The sequence below is a fragment of the Carettochelys insculpta genome, chromosome 2, assembly GCF_033958435.1.
Source record: "Carettochelys insculpta isolate YL-2023 chromosome 2, ASM3395843v1, whole genome shotgun sequence".
Taxonomy (NCBI): Eukaryota; Metazoa; Chordata; order Testudines; family Carettochelyidae; genus Carettochelys; species Carettochelys insculpta.
The window spans coordinates 273543367-273560790 of record NC_134138.1 but is presented as its reverse complement, the minus strand read 5'-3'; the positions used below and the strand labels follow the sequence as shown (position 1 = coordinate 273560790).

General features: G+C 46.6%; 1 protein-coding gene across 1 annotated transcript in view; it reads left to right on the top strand.

The window, feature by feature from the left end:
• The window catches only part of HHATL (hedgehog acyltransferase like), a 39099-nt gene extending 25648 nt beyond the window's left edge, over window positions 1-13451 (top strand). Inside the window, exons 7-12 of the mRNA XM_074986334.1 lie at window positions 4716-4887; window positions 6575-6719; window positions 7770-7805; window positions 8536-8737; window positions 11727-11868; window positions 13160-13451. Of these exons, the coding sequence (XP_074842435.1) occupies window positions 4716-4887; window positions 6575-6719; window positions 7770-7805; window positions 8536-8737; window positions 11727-11868; window positions 13160-13281 (819 nt within the window). The 3' untranslated portion in view covers window positions 13282-13451. The remainder of the gene's footprint in view (window positions 1-4715; window positions 4888-6574; window positions 6720-7769; window positions 7806-8535; window positions 8738-11726; window positions 11869-13159) is intronic.
• The last annotated feature ends 3973 nt before the right edge of the window (window positions 13452-17424 follow it).

Sequence of the window (17424 nt, the reverse complement as noted above, 5' to 3'; positions counted from 1 at the left end):
GGGGTTTACGTTTGAAAGAGCCACGTCTACACTGCTTTTCTTCTTTTGAAAGACGAATATGCAATTGAGGTACCAGATACATAAATCTGTACCTCGTTTGCATTTTTATTTCCCTCATTTGCATGCCTCTTTCGAAAGAGGATTGTAAGTGTTGGTGCAGCCTTTTTGTGTAAATGTGTGATTTCAGAATAAGCTGTTCCAGTAAATTTAGGCGCAATGTTAAGCCTGAAAATATGCTGAGTTTTCTTTTGTCCTTTCTGTTTTGTTTTGTTTCGTTTTGTTTTGTTCTGGTCTTTTAGCCAGAAAGCCAGGCACACACACACACTGCAAGAACACAGCTGACAGCTGTGTGGTGTGTGATATTGCATGCAAAGCAACATAACAACCTTGTGCTCATTTTCAATCTCCCTATCACAGACTTGTTTTTAAAATTATTCAAAACCTAAACATTAGCAAGCCAACAATACTCCATGCTGGTTCTTTTTTTCCACTTCTTCCTAGAACAGGCTAGGAAAAATCCATTGATAGCCACTGCCACAAACACTAGGAGATCACATCATAATTAATCAACCCTCTTTAATTTTCTTTTAATGGAACACTGTCCACTGGAGGTCTGAAATTCAGGATCTGAACCCCAAAACTTTTTATAAAACCTAATGCAAAGAGGGAACTTTTAATTTGTAAAATATTCAGTGGAAACATGGGGTTAGTAAATGCTTCCTGGCTGGGGTGGAAACTCAAAGCATGTAGCATTGGTGCTGAGGCCCAGGATTAGACAGTGAAATGGATTTTGTTGTCCAAGTCATAGGCAACTGGTGCAGGGATTACAGGGGTGGAGGCTCTGGCCACACGCCCCTGCCGTAACCCCTCCCCACCAATGCCCCACCCTTGCTCCTCCCCTCTAGCCCCTTCTCCTCCTCCCTTGACCCACCCTTCCCCACATATACAGGGCTTGGTTTCAGATCCTGAATTATAGACTGGGCTGGAAGGCACTTCCCTAAGTAGCTCTGGACCAGCAGTACTCAAAAGCCAGCAGTCGTTGCAGTCGGTGGTTCCATGTGGCTCTTTGTGCTGGAAAGGGGGCTTTCTGCACTGCTCCCACCCTCAGCAAAATCTCTCAGCTCCTATTGGCCAGAAACCAGACAATGGGAGCTGAGAAATTATGCTGGCTCAGCCCTCGCTCTGCCAATAGGTACCAATAGGAGCCGAGACATTTTGTTGGGGGGCAAGGGGAGTGAGTGAACCTGGCCAATGAGAGCTGCAAAATTTTGTTGGGGGTATGGGCAGCACCAGAAGCTCCTCCACCATCTGCAGCTGATAAAAAGCTTGGGGGGCAGGATGTGGCCTACAGGCAGTATCTTGCCCACCCTTGATGAGCTGCTTAACCTTTTCTTTGTAATCAGCTATCTAATACGTCAATCCGATAACATTACATGTTTGTGGTGGACCACGAACTTAAATCCCAGGCTGCTAGTATCCACGCCATTACCCTAACCACTGCCCCATTCTTCCTTAGTGCTGCCCCGCCCTGAGCACACCTGACAGGTAGTGGACCTTCATCGCGCCGTGGCATGAATCACGCAGAAGGATGTTGAATAGTAACAGAGAAGGAGCTGTGCTGGTCTATAGACTGTCAAAACAAAAAAGCAGTCCGGTAGCACTTTAAAGACTAACAAAATAATTTATTAGGTGGTGAACTTTCGTGGGACAGACCCACTTCTTCAGGTCATAGCCGTACCAGAAGAGACTCAATATTTAAGGTGCAGAGAACCAAAAATAGTAACCAACGTTGACAAATCAGAAAAAATATTATCCAGGTGAGCAAATCAGAGAGCAGAGGGGCAGAAGGAGGTGGGGGAAGTCAAGAATGAGATAAAGCAAAGTATGTAGAAGAGTCCTTATAATGGGCCAGATAATTGCCATCCTGGTTCAAACCATGTGTTAATGTGTCGAATTTGAATACAAAAGAGAGTTCAACACCCTCTCTTTCCAAATGGCTGTTAAAGTTTGTTTTCAGTAAAACACAGACTTTCAGGTCATTAACAGAATGGCCCACTCCATTAAAGTGCTGGCTGACAGGTTTGTGGATCAGGAGTGTTTTTATATCTGTTTTATGCCCATTAACTCTTTGTCCAAAAGAGTTTGAAGTCTGTCCAATATACGAAGCATGTGGGCATCGTTGGCACAAGATGGCATATATGATGTTAGCTGAGGAACATGAGAATGTGCCCGTGATTCTGTGAATAACCTGGTTAGGTCCAGTGATGGTATCGCCAGAATAAATATGTGGACAGAGTTGGCCGTGGGGCTTGTTGCAAGGAAAAATTCCAGGACTGGTATTCTGGTATTGTTCCAGAAGGATGTTGTGTGTGGTATCCATGGGAACGCTGAGTTCAATGTTCTATTCCGCTGAGTCCAGTGTTCTATCCCAGGCTTGTGACGCTGCATAGGGATGGCTCTGGAAAGACCTGACCGGAGGCTCTTGTGACTCCTTGATGCCCCTGGCTCTGCATCTCAGATGTTCCCTCTTAGACTTCAGTGTCCCACAACCCATTGAGGGTGACATGACAGCTGCCTGGTAACAGCTCTGGATTAAACTCCTGTGGCATTCTGCTTCTATGTTTGGAAGCTTCTTCAGTTCCAGACAGCGGGCTGAGGCCAGTGTCAAAGGCAGTGTGAGAGTAACATACACGCACAACGTTGGCAAATACCTTGGAAATCATGCGCATTTCTTGACTTGGCTGTGGCCACCACCGCCAGAATGCTTGCCAAGAACTCCCACCATGTAAGAAATAAAGAAGCAGCAATAAATATAAGTGGATTTCTTATTCAGCAGCAATTTTACGGCACTGTTGCAAGCCAAGGCTGTCAATCTCTCCAGCATAATCCTGAACGCTGGCTATGATTCTCATTACATGATGACAGTCAAGGGAGGCTGCAGTTAGGAGGAATGGCACTGGGTATTGTTGCAGAGTGCGCCAGTGAGCCACAGAAATTGGAGAGGGAAACGACCTGTTATAGGAGACCCAACTGATGCAGGATTCCTGAGAGCCCTACCAGTGCAGTGCTGGGGCTTGTAGCCCTTCCATTCCTCTGTTACAACACTTGCTGCAGGGCAATTAAGCTGCTGCCAGGCACTATGCATGTGATGCAATGGCCATGCTAAAAGCTCACTGAAGCAGGGATTAACCTGAAGTTACCCCACCCCCAGTAGGAGGACCATCCAGCATTATGTTTGTCACAGCACCATGGTGCCGGTGGGTCACTGGGAATTACTGGCATTCTCATGACCAGCCTGCCAGCCTTACTAGTCTGTGTATAGAGCAGAAAGGAGCCCAAGGCTGCTCTTTCTCTTCTGCCTTTGGGATGAGTGATACACCAAGTGGCATGAACAAGTCCTCATACTCCTTTGAGTGTAAAGATCTACTGTGGCCGGTCCTTGCATAGGGCATAGAGAGGCATATATGTGTCCATTGCCCTATTCTTACCCAGGCAGGGAGCCTGCCATAATTTAAGCATCAGGTTAAGTTTTAACCAATCACTGAAGCACATATCCCCCCTCAGCATTTCTCTATGGTGTGGCAGCCTCCCGTTCCAGATCACTGAGGAAATAAAAAACTCAAGCTCTTCCTTACGACAAATGAGGTGTTGGTACCATCTCACATGGCAGCGCTACGGGAGTGCAGGACATTCATCAAAACTGAACCATCCAGTCCCTGCCGACAGGAGCCCACAGCAGCTGCATTGCTGTTACTTACACCCCAGCAAAACCAGCGCTTACGACAGTCTGTGTCCAAGACTGACAGAGAAAAGGCATCATTAACACGGTGCTGGAATTTGCTTTAATAGTGCTCAGTGCCCAGCCACATCCTTTGCTAAGGCAGACAGGCAAAACTGCTACGTTGCATCAGTAGACTGCTTGATGGTGCGGTTAAACTGCATTAGGGGCAGGTTCATAGAATCATAGCCTCCTAGAGGGCTGGAAGGGACTTCAGGAGGTCATCGAGTCCAGCACCCTGACCAAAGCAGGACGAACCCCAACTAAATCATCCCAGCCAGGACTTTGTCAAGCTGGCACTTAAAAATCTCTAGGGATGGAGATTTCACTACTTCTCTAGATAACACATTCCAGTGCATTGCCACCTTCTTGGTGAAATAGTTTTTTCTTAATACCCAACCTAGACCACCCCCACTACAACTTGACACCACTGCTCCTTGTTCTGCCATCTGTCACCACTGAGAACAGCCTCTCTCCAGCCTCTTTAGTACTTCTTCAGGAAGTTGAAGGCTGCTATCAAATCCCCCCTCACTCTGTTCTTCTGCAAACTAAATAAGCCCAAATCTCTCAGCCTCTCCTTGTAGGTCATGTGCCCCAGCCCCTTAATCATTTTGGTTGCCCTCCGCTGGGCCCTCTGCAATGCATCAACATCCTTTCTGTACTGAAGGCCCCAGAACTGGACACAATACTCCAGGTGTGGCCTCACCAGTTACAAGTTGCAACAGTTTATCCTGTGTCCACCCTGTGTTTTCTGAACCAGCGTCTCCCACGGATGGCTGAAATTGAGGTACATCCTTAGAGTAGACAATGTGCTAGGCCAGCTTGGGAGATTCTACTAGCGCTGATGGTGGTTGTTTTACTCGCTGCACAGTCTCTGTGTATCAGAGCAAATGCATCCCGTTCAGTTCAACCCTGTCCTTCTTCATCTCCCCAACAGGTAAGTACCAGCGAGCTGAGACGCAAAGACAATGAGATGTGGAACATTCGTGTCCATGCTCTCCTCCACCTAGGGGCGATAGTCGCAGTGGATGTGTTTTTCCACTTCTTCTACATCCTGACCCTTCCTGCGGACGTGAAATTTGTGAATCGGCTTTCTGATTGGGCATTAGGTGAGTGATCTCCCTGAGCCACTCAGTCATAGGAAGTCTCTTGTTTTATAAGGGTTAGGAATGTCTTGAGTCTTAAACTTTAACTAGTACTTTTATTCGTGTGCCTATATAATGTAACGTAATCAGGGAAGATAAATCAATGCCAAAATGGCTCGGCGCGGCCACGAATGCTTGAAGATGGGCAACTAAATTATTATCTAGGCAGCTAACGTAAAAAGGGCCGATATGCAGAAGTGCTGAGCACCCGGCAGTTCACATTGATGTCAGCTGGAATTGTGGGTGCTCAGCACCTCTGAAAAATCAACGCCCAAATGTTTTGAGTGGGGAACCCTGTAACCCAGAAATTAGTGGCCATGTATGAGCCTTTTGGTTAACGTGCTCTTGGGTCAACATTCTAAGTCAACAAGTGACCTCATCAAAGTATCCATGTTCGAATTCAGCAACGACTTTCACATGTTCATCATGACTCTATGGTCATGGGCCCAGAACCTCATTTCAGCCACACCCTGGTGAGCAAACGAGGTCAACAGAGGCTAAAATGCAGAGGACTTCCATGCAGTAGCTCCAGATCTGCAGCGGTGTAACCAGGAGCAGAATTTGCCCTACAATGTGCGTGTGTATGGATGCATGCAGAGGTGTGACTGAAGAGTGAACCTTAACCCAAGGGTCATCAGTGCTAACCAGCTAAAGAGAAAACTTACCCTGGCTGAGCCGGCTGCTCATTTTAGGTGGAAGGTATATTTGCCAGGATGCTTTCTGGGACCAGAATCTGGCCACTGCTCAGCCTTTGGCCATATGGGAACATGCAGTCTGAGCATGGAATAAAAGCAAACTTTGATTTGTTTGAAAGTATGGTGCCTGGGTTAACCGCTGACTTCAGCACCAAAAGAACTGGCACATGCTACTATAGCAGGGCTCCTTGATGGACCACATGAAAGAGCTGAATCCAGGAGCTTGATTTGAAAAGACCAGGTCTGCTTGCTCAGAGGAAGTAGCAGAGTCTTAAGCTTATTATTAATTATTATTCATGTATTATGGTGGTGCCTAAGAATCCCACACTAGCACCACATTGTGCTAGGTGCCAGGCAAATTCACAACAAAAAGATGGGCCTCTCTGCCCAGAAGAGCTCATGCCCTGAGTAACTTCCCTATGTGGTCCAGACCTCAGAGCTGAACAGAGCCACCTTGTGTTAACGAGAGCAGGTTAAACACATACCCAGTCACAATATGCTGTTGCATTTCCATGGAAAAGCTTTGTTAAATTGGGACAGTTTCACCAGGACTTTTTGTTTTGGAAGAAAATCACGGGGGAGGAAGGGGAGGTTCTGACACTATCAAAACATCTCATTTGGACATGTTTCAAGTGAAACATTTCAGTTTTTTGTTTGGGAACCATTTTTCTTATATGTATATTTTGTGGGATGTCATAATATAAAATAGAAAGAACAACTGTGAGACGTGTTTCAAATGATGCAAAATAATATTTGTTTTGAATTTTCCTTGCCAGAAAACCTCAAAAACTCTGGCAGTGTGGGTGAGGGGGCTGATCTTACTAACAATGGAGCCTTCGCCAAACAGAACTTCTGCCCTGTACACAGCTCCCACATTAATATTAGATTGTGCTGCTGTTTGCTGCCTCTCGCTGAGCTGTTCTCTTTATTCTCTTGTTCTGATTCACACCACACAGCCGGCTTGGCCTATTCTAACTTGGTGTACGACTGGGTGAAAGCTGCGGTGATGTTTGGAGTTATCAACACTATTGCTAGGCTGGATCACTTGGACCCACCACAGCCCCCGAAATGCATCACCATGCTCTACGTCTTTGCAGAAACGTGAGTGCATCGACAATGTTAATGGACCCAGGCAGCAGGAAACTGATCCAATCAGTTCAAACAAAACATACTGAGAAGGAACACAGCTTGGCCATTTTTCTCTCCTTACAACCAGTTGGTCAACTAGTCCCAAGATCTGATTGGGCATGGTTGCAAAGGAAGGGAGAATGATTATATTCCACATGCATTACCTAGATAGAGACGTGTGGACATGGGCGCAGATTTTCAGCTGGTGTCAAGTGACATTACCCTGTTGAAGTCTATGAAGCTAGACTGAGTGACACCAGCTGAACATCTGACCCCTTGTCACTGCCTATTGTTACCGGAATGGTGTAAACTTATAGGATGGAGGGAAATTATTTTGTGCGGTACAGGGGAAGTAAGCAGGAGTAATGGGAAGGATAAAAGAGAAAGGCCATGTAGGATGAATATCTGGGAGAACTTCCCCAAAAAGGGGATGTACTATCATGAGGAACAGTCTCCCAAGGGAAGAGGTAGAAGTCCCGTTACTTATGACATTTTTAAAGCCGGTAACTAGAAGAGGTAGGGAACGGTCCTTCCCAAAGAGGTAAGTTGGCCAGTGAACTAAGAAAACCTTTCCCATCTCCAGCTTTGATGGTGGTTCCATTAGCACAAAGTCAGATAGTTCCCAACCATCCATAGTGTTACCGTGGTGTGAAAGGTGAATCAGCTTTTACACCCCTTTTCTGGTCCATTTCTGCTTCAAGTGTAGCTTACTTCAGTATTTGTATCACTGAAGTCAATGTCCCAGGGACATTCTGAAGATGGATCTGCTTACACCCAGATCCCAGGGCCATGTCTGCAGAGTTTGCATAGAAATAACTGCCAAATCAGATGCTTTGATTAAACATTTGCATGAGAGACAAAGCTAATACTGGTCTTCGGAGCCTGGCAGACAAACTGGCTAATCAGGAGAAAGTTCAGTGGTATTACGCCAGCGAAAAATGAGTACGAGAGGAGACTTTGAATGAACATGGGCAATTGTTAACACTTCCCATTTGTCTCTTGTTTCGCCTGTCTGTATCGTAGGCACTTTGACAGAGGGATTAACGACTGGCTATGCAAGTAAGTCCCCTTAGGACAGGGGTGTGCAAAACGGGGGGAGGGCTCTAAGTGGGACATGAAATTTTGTTGGGGGTGGGGCGCAGCACGATCGCCTGCTGGGTCTCAAGCTCATCCATCTCATGAAAAATGTTGAACTATGTTCCTGTTTTTATGGCTGTGTGTTCACATTTCTCTACCAATTAATAATTTTTACATTTTATGGACTTTCTTACACGTGCCAAAAGGGTTTTTCTTCATCTGAACAAAACTGAAATTTGCGTCAGTTTGGATTACATTAGGCAAGCTGGGGGGCGGAGAGGGGGGCAGCTAATTGCAAGGATGAAAAGTGGGGCCCGATGTGAAAAGTTTGATCACCCCCTGCCTTCGGAGATCTGTCATCCCCACTGAGGCTTGGGGCCGTGGTGTGACCGACTGGCCCTGTAACTGGCTGTGGAAGACACAAAGGCATTCGGCGTTCTTCTCCCCATTCACAGACCAGCCGAATGCACCTCAGTTCTCATCTTCCACCTTGATCACATCCCTAAGCAGTAATCCAGCCAGCTTGTTGTTTTTAAAAAGGGGCTGAGCCAGCTGGTTTGGAAACAGTAAGGACCAGTCCAACACCCCCGACCTCAAACGCCACAGGAGGTGATGTGACTTGCCAGCGGTCATCCAGCAGACCAATGGCCAAGTCAAGCCTGCAGCACTGGTCACCACCAAACAGCATGGATCCTGTTACCTTCACCACTAGGTATGTGTACGATCACCTCGGGGAGAACCACAACAATGTAGTGAAGGAGCTTCGGGCCACGGTCTCCACCTTTGCGATCACTACCCTGTGGCTGGGCCCCTGCGAGATTGTTTACATCTGGTCTGTCTGCAACTGCTTTGGCCTCAACTTTGAGCTCTGGGTGCAGAAGTTTTTCCAGAGGGAGCCCTTTGCCGGTATAGAGGTAAGAAACGCAACAGCAACTGGAAGCCACCCCTCCCTCGGTTTCCCTTAGTTTGTTCAAGGATGGAACCTCTGACGATCAGTCTGAGTCTGCAGCTCCAGTCCTCTGACTGAGCTACAGGTTGAATCTCTCAAATCTGGCACCCTCTGACCGGTGCCAGATGAGAGAATTTGCTGGACCACAGGAGGTCAATATTGTCCAGCAGCATCACCAACACTTCCACTGCTTTCTGGGCTCTTGGAAGACATTTAGGGGTAACTTACAGCCCAATAATAGCACAGAACACTGAGAGCCAAGACTGGTGGCTGTGAACAAACGTTATGGAACCCCGGGAAACTTGGCCACATAAGATAAGTGTTTGTCCGACTCACTAAAATCATGCCAGATTACGGATGTTGCCAGATGACAGAGTTCCTGATTAGAGAAGTTCAGCCTGTACTTGTTTCTATCCCCTTTCGGGGCTGAAAGAGTCTGGCCCTGGTACTCTCTCACAGCTCCAGAGGGACCCAGGCCACTTCCAGCTTTTGAGGCCATAACAATTAAAAAATGACACATGAAAACAAAATGAGGTACCAAAAAAGTATGAGACACAATTCGATTTTTTTTTTAAATTTAACAAATGCTTTTCTAGGTTCTTTTCGGTGGAAATGCACTAATTAGTGAGGACAAATCCAACTGCGAGGTCCCCACTGAGCTTGAGGCCAGACCCAAAGTCCCTCCTGTTCCTTCAGGCTGCGTCTACACGTGCACGCTACTTCGAAGTAGCGGCAGTAACTTCGAAATAGCGCCCGTCACGTCTACACGTGTTGGGCGCTATTTCGAAGTTGAAATCGACGTTAGGCGGCGAGACGTCGAAGTCGCTAACCCCATGAGCGGATGGGAATAGCGCCCTACTTCGACGTTCAACATCGAAGTAGGGACGTGTAGACGATCCGCGTCCCGCAACATCGAAATAGCGGGGTCCTCCATGGCGGCCATCAGCTGGGGGGTTGAGAGATACTCTCTCTCCAGCCCTTGCGGGGCTCTGTGGTCACCGTGGGCAGCCGCCCTTAGCCCAGGGCTTCTGGCTGCTGCTGCTGCAGCTGGGGGTCCGTGCTGCATATACAGGGTCTGCAACTAGTTGTTGGCTCTGTGTATCTTTCACTGTTTAATGAAAGTGTGTCTGGGAGGGGCCCTTTAAGGGAGCGGCTTGCTGTTGAGTCCGCCCCGTGACCCTGTCTGCAGCTGTGCCTGGCTCCCTTATTTCGATGTGTGCTACTTTGCCGTGTAGACGTTCCCTCGTTGTGCCTATTTCGATGTTGGGCTGGGCAACGTCGAAGTTGAACATCGACGTTGCCAGCCCTGGAGGACGTGTAGACGTTATTCATCGAAATAGCCTATTTCGATTTCGCAACATCGAAATAAGCTATTTCGAAGTTGGGTGCACGTGTAGACGTAGCCTCAGTGCAGCATCTCAGAGTAGTCCCAAGAGTTTGGGCTTTTGACCCAGGGTCTCCCTTTATCCCCTTTCCTGGGCTGCCTCCTTTACAGGCTTCTGCCCTTCTTTCCTGGCAGAAATAAAGCAAGTTCAAGCAGGAACACAAAGGCCAAGTGGAATACTCCTGTTACTGTTGCCACTCCAGTCAGGGTTCTCAGTAGTTTCTACCCTTAGCAAATTTGCAGATGACGCTAAGCTAGGGAGTCTGGTAAATTTGTTGGAGGGTCCAGAGTGACCTACATAAATTGTAGGATCGGGCCAAAAGAAATCTGATGAGGTTCACCAAGCAGCGTTATTGGCCGGGGATTGACTGGCTAAGTAGCAGTGCAGCAGAAAAGGACCTGGGGATTACAGCAGATAAGAGGCTGGATATGAGTCAACAGTGTGTCTTTGTATCCAAGAAGGCTAACAGCATATTGGGGTGCGTAAGGAGGAACTTTTCCAGCAGATCTAGAGAAGTTATTTGTCCCCTCTACTCAGTACTGCTGAGGCCACATCTGGAGTATTGTGTCCAGTTCTGGGTCCATCAGTATAGAAAGGATGTGAACGCATTGCAGAGGGCAATGGATGGAGCAAAAGAAATGTCTCATATCCTTCCTATTATACAATTAGTTTATGTGTAATTTTATTGTGTGTCATGAGTGATAATATCAGAGAGGCAGCTGTGTTAGTCTGTAGCTTCGAGAACAACAAGAAATCTTATGGCACTTTATAGACTAACAGATATTTTGGGGCATAAGCTTTCGTGGGAAAAGACCCGGTTCATCAGATGCATGAGTCTGCCCACAAAAACTTATGCTCCAAAATATCCATTAGTCTATAAAGTGCCACAAGATTTCTTGTTGTTCTCTCAAGTAATAACAAGCATGAATAGATTTTAGAGCATAAATAATGATGTTACATTAATATTTTAATATACTGGGGGCAGGAGGGGGGTTGGTGACTGTGCTGTCCCAGGGCCCCATCTGCTCAGAATCTGCTCCTGAGGCTGGTGCTCGTGTTATGGAAGGGTTCCCTCAGAGCAGATCTTTGTGGGAGTCCTTTCGGGGAGGTGCTGAGCATGTCCCGCCTCCACTCCCAGCTCCCATAGACTTCAGGGCTTAACACTTTGCAGACTGGAGACGCAGTGTTCCAAGTGGAGGGCAATAATTAATAGGCCAGAGGGAGAGAGACTGGGCTGGACAGGAAGGATGGAACAGTTGCTAGCTTGCCACCTCTGACCTCAGGAGAGCTGGGCTCAGTTCTCTGAGTGACTTGGGGCCATTAAATTCTGTGGGGGTGAGGCCTCAGTCTTTCCATGCCTTAGTTTCCCCATCTGTATAATGGGGGGAATAACATAGCCGTACCTCGCAGGGATGCTCTGAGGATAAGGGTGGTGTGATGCTTAGATACCACATTGCTGGAACCTGAGGTGGGCCATCCGTCAGCACAGCTAACAAACAACCCACTGCCCTGAGCAGGCAATGCTCTCCCCTCTTCCTTATGCTCCCATATCTCTGTTTCCCTGGGCAGGCCAACATGTCAGAGCCAATGTCTCGGCGGATTAGAGGAGTCTTTGGGGCTGCAAACTTCTGGGCCATCGTTCTCTACAACATCCTGGCCCTGAACAGCCTGGACTTCATGCTGCTGGTTACCAAGAGAATCCTCTTGACTGGTAAATCCCTTTTAGTTCCCCTGGAATGAGCAAGCCTTTGCTCTTTGTGTACTAGGGTCACTGCACCAAACTCAAACCAATGTCCCCACCCCTGGCCTGGCGCCCCTGTTATTGAGAGGAGAGTTTGGGGTGAGCAGGTGATCTCTTTGGGCAGGGACCATCGTTCTGTGCTGTGTTAGTACCACCCTTGGCACAGTGTGGCTCTGACCCACTATTTAGCCCTGTCAATGCTCTTGCAACATATATAATAATAACTGGGGTTTATTTCCATGCTGCTTCCTTCTTCAGCTACAGCCTCTGTTCCTGGGTGGACATGAATATGGCAGACAAACACTCTCTTCACCAGCCTGGTATCTCTAATAGCTTCTTCAGCTGCCTGATTGGATCCCTTCTGTTGTTAAACCCCATGCATGCTTCCATCTCCTGATAGTTCACCCTGGCTGTGTACTTCTCACCCAGAGCTTGCGAAAGCCATTCTCAAACAGCCTGGGGGCTGTGTGCAGCTGACTGAGTGGAGTCCTGCCCCTTTCCTGGCTCCCCCCCGGGGACTGACCCCAGCTTGAGAGGGGTATAATGTGACTGGGGAAGGAGTGGGGTTGGGGCTTAGCAAGTCAGAGGTTTCAGCTTATCGTGGTATCTGGTCATGATCACTCATTGAGAGGCTTGTTTTAGCCCACACAAAGCCTAGATCTCTCAGTGCTATGGAAACCATTGTGGCTTCTAATGTTGCTAGACCCCTGCCCAGGGGAATTCCAGCCCTGTACTAGAGGCTACTTACCCCACCTATTACTTATATGCTAAATGAGGGCCTGTCAGTGAACTCCCCCATTACCTACCAAAAAGAGAGGGAAGGATGGTTGGGGTGGGATCTCTAGGGGCAGTTTAATAGTGGGCCTAGGGCATTCCAGGGTCAGTGTTTATAGAGGGGCAGGCTGTGAAGAAGGATTAGATAGGGTTGGTTAACTGAGGTGAAGGAATCTCTCTGAGCTTGGGCAGCTGAGAAGGTCTTTCTGCGTGACTCAATGTTGGGTGGGCCTCACACTTCACAGAAGACCATGCTATGTTGGCAGAGCTGCACTGACCCTGACAGGCCTTCACCACAATGGAGGAGGGCAGAACAAGCGGTGGCTGATCCAAAGCCCACGGATGTTGGTGGAAAGACTCCCATGGATGACCAGGGAGTTGTGGGTCATGTTCCCGAGCGGCTGAATTGCATTCAGACCAGCACTGGAGAAGTACCTCCCCCTTTTCATTGGTGGCCAATCTGACTGTCTGTCCCTCTGGCTTGCAGGTTTCCCACTCAGCACCTTGTCCATCTGGTTCATCACCTACTGTGGAGTGCAGCTGATCAAGGAGAGGGAGCGCCTCCTGGCCATAGAAGAGGAGAAACATGCCAAAGAAAAGGCAGCATAGAGATGAGAGGTTTGGACCAGAATCCTCACCCACAGCAGCTTCAGCTGCTCCCAGCCATCAAGGCCCAGGTGCCTCTCCATTGTCATTTGTAGTCAAGCTGCTCTCTCCTACCTATGTACAAAGAACCTGTAATAAACATCTTCTAGTTTAAATAAAGATTTTCTATAAGACTTTAATGAGCTTTTTATATGCTGAGAACATAGGGCAGCTAATAAAGGTATGTCCCTACTATGCAGAAGATCAACCTGGTCACGGTTGATCTTCTGGTGTTCACTTTCAGGTGCCTACTAGGGACAGAGAAAGAGGTTACCACTGGTGTGACTTGTGGAATATGGGGTGCAGTTCTGGCATCTCCAGTTCAAGAAGGCTGTTGATAAAATGTGGAGGTTCAGAGAGAAGCCTAGTGAATGATTTCAGGATTGGAACTCCTGCCTTATAGTGACAGACTCCAGGTGCTCAATCTAGTTAACTTCACAAACAGAAGGTGAACAAGTGACAGACATATTCCAACTAGCACTGAGGCAAACAGTTTTAACAGGGAAGGTCATTAGCAGAGTATTGTGACCTCCATGACATTTTGGATATTGGTTTCTGTGAGACAGAAACCTGCCCACTAGGAAGCCGATATAGACCCACCAGTTTATTTTGTCCTGGCTAATAGCCATTGATGGACCTAACCTCCATGAATTTATCTAGTTCTTTTTTTAACCCTATGAAACTCCTGGTCTTCACAACATCCTCTGGCAAGAAGTCCCACAGGTTGATTGTGCATTATGAGAGGAAATACTTCCTTCTGTTTGTTTTAAACCTGATAGCTATTCATTCCATATGGTGATCCCTAGTTCTTGTGTTGTGGGAACAAGTAAACAACTTGTAGATTCCCTGTTTCTTTTATCCATGCCTGTCATGATTTTATAGACCTCTATCATAGACCCCCTTAGTCTTCTCTTCTAAGATGAAAAGTCCCAGTCTTATTAATCTCGCCTCATAAGGCAGGTATTTCAAGCTCCTAATAATTTTTGTTGCCTTTTTCTGAACTTTTCCCAGTGCCAAGATATCTTTTTGAAGCTCAGGCCTCCACATCTGCCTACAGTATTCAAGATTTGGTTATAACATGGATTTATATAGCGGCAATAAAATATTCCCTGTCTTATTCTCTATCCCTTTTTAATGATTCCTAACATTTTGTTTGCTTTTTTGATGGCTGCTGCAGATTGAGTGGTAGTTTTCAGAGAATTAGCTACAATGATGCCAAGATGTCTCTTTTGAGTGGTAACAGCTAATTTTGTCCCCATCATTTTATATGCATAGTTGGGCTTATGCCTTCCAATATGCATTACTTTGCATTTATTAAAATTCATTTGCCATTTTATTGCCCAGTCTTCTAGTTTTGTGCGATTCTTTTGAAACTCTTCACAGTCTGCTTTAGACTTAACTATCTTGAGCAGTTTAGTAACACCTGCAGATTTTGCCACCTCACAGTTTACCCCTTTCTCCAGATCATTTATAAATGTATTGAACAGCATCAGTCCTGGTACAGCTCCCTGGTAGACACCACAAGTTACCTCTACCTATTCTGATAACTGTCCATTTATTCCTACCCTTTTTTCTTACCTTTTAACCAGCTATTAATCCATGCTAGGACCTTCCCTCTTGTCCAGTTTACTTTGCTTAAGGGTCTTTGGTGAGGGACTTTGTCAAAGGGTTTCTAGAAATCTAAGTACACTATATCCATTGGATTTCCCTTGTCCACAAACTAGTTGACCCCTTCAAAAATTCTAGTTGATTGGTGAGGCATGATTGCCCTTTACAGAAACCATGTTGACTTTTCCACAATGGGTTATGTTCATATATGTTTCTGAAAAGTCTGTTCCTTACTGTAGTTTCAACCAATTTGCCTGTGCTGAAGTTAGGCTTACCAGCTTGTGAGGCTCACCTCTAGAGCTCTTTTTAAAAATTGGCATCACATTTGCTATCCTCCAGTCATTTGGTACAAAGATGATTTAAAGGGTAGGGTACAAGCCATAGTTAGCAGTTCTGCAATTTCACATTTGAGTTCTTTCTGAACTCTACGATGAATGCCTTCTGGTCTTGATGACTTATTACAAAAACCTCCTTTAATGATGGCTCAATCTAGAACAATTCCTCAGATTTGTTACCAAAAAAGAATTATTCAGATTTGGGAATCTACCTCACAACACCAGCCATAAAGACCAAAACAAAGAATTCATTTAGTTTCCTGGCAATGACCTTATCATCCTTGAGCGCTCCATTAGAATCTCGACAGTCTATTGGCCCCGACTAGTTGTTTATCAGGCTTCCTGCTCCTGATGTACTTTAAAAACTGCTATTCCTTTGAGTTATTGGCTACCTGTTCTTCAGATTCCTTTAGTTTATGCTCTTTTCTATTTTTCTCACTATGATTTACTTTTTAAATGATGCCTTTTTAAATCCCTCACTGCTTCTTTTACTTGGTTGGTAAGCCATCCTGGTGCTTTTTTGGTTTTTCTGCGTTCTTTAATTTGGGGTATACATTTAACTTGAGCCTTTGTTATGGTGTCTTTGGAAAATTTCCATGCAGCTTGCAGGGATTTCACTTTTGACACTGTACCTTTTAGTTTCTGTTTAACTAACCTAATCATTTTTGTCTAGTTTCCCTTTCTGAAATTAAATGCCATATTATTGGGCTCTCTTGCATTTTTCCTGCCACAGGGATGTTAAATTTAATCATATTATGATCACTATTTCCAAGAGATCCAGTTATATTCAGCTCCTGGACCAAATCCTGTGCTCTGCTTAGGACTAAACCAGGAATTACTTCTCCTCTTGTGAGTTCCAGAGTAAGCTGCTGCAAGAAGCAGTCATTTAAGGCGTCAAGAAACTTTATCTCTGCATCCCATCCTGGGGTTGCCACGTTTCCAGTTAGCATGGGGATAGTTGAAATCCCCCATTATTATTGAGTTTTTATTTTTATAGCCTCTCTAATCTCCCTTAGCATTTGACACTCCCCAGCACCATCATGGTCAGGTGGGTGGTAATATATCCCTACTGCTATATTCTTATTATAAGAGCATGGAATTGCTATTCATAGCGATTCTATGATGTAGTTTGGTTCATTCAAGTTTTTTACATCATTTGAGTCTGTACTTTTTTCACGTATGGTACCACGCACCCACTAATGCAACCTGTTTCATTCTTCTGATATATTTTGTACCTTAGTATGACTGTGTCAGAGTGACAGAGGCCCCGCAAGGGGGAGGACCTGGGGCAAACCCCTGGGCCGTAGGCTCCGCCCCTTGCCTGTGCCTTCCCTACCCTGACCACTGACGTCCCCCTCAACCAGCCTGGCTGGGGATTACCTGAGGACAGGGCATGGTGGCGGAGGGCAGTAGCAGCGGGGGGTTGCTGCCCTTGGGCCTCTCCCACATACTTCCCACATGGCACAAGCGGCAGCTTGCCCTGCTCTGCCATGCCCTTCTGGCCCTCTGAGCTCCCTTCTCCAGGGGTGGCAGGGGATGGAGGCCACTTCCCATTGCCACAGAGAAGTGGGGCTCAGCGGGCTGGGAGGCCATGATGCAGGGGAGCAGAGCAGGCTGCTGCTTACACCGCGTGGTGACACAAGTGGGGGCAGAAGGGAGGTGAGACGGCCCCCTGTTGCTGCTGCCACCTGCCCCCAGCACCCACACCCTGCCCCAGGTAACCTTCCGCCCTCCCATCCATAAGATGGCTGCGATGGCCACCTCACCTCATCCTATGGACATGACAGCTCTGCCCATTGATTATCCTCATTCCATCAAGTTTCAGTACTATCTATTATATCAATATCCTCCTTTAATATGTGGCACTCTAGTTCACCCATCTTATTACTTAGACTGCTTACATTTGTATATAAACCCTTTAAAAACTTGTCAGTAGTTAGCTGTTTGCCAGTACACGATGTGATTGAATGGGTCTCCTTTTCTGTGGACTGTGTCTCAACAGATCTTACCCATATTGTGTCATCTTCCATCCTCTCCTCTGCACTAGGCCATACAGAATCTCTATTAATAGACCCTCCCCTAAGAGATGTCTCTGTCCCTTCCATGTGCTCCTCCCCACCCATTGGCTTTCCCCCAGCCCTTAGTTTCAGAACTGCCCTACGAC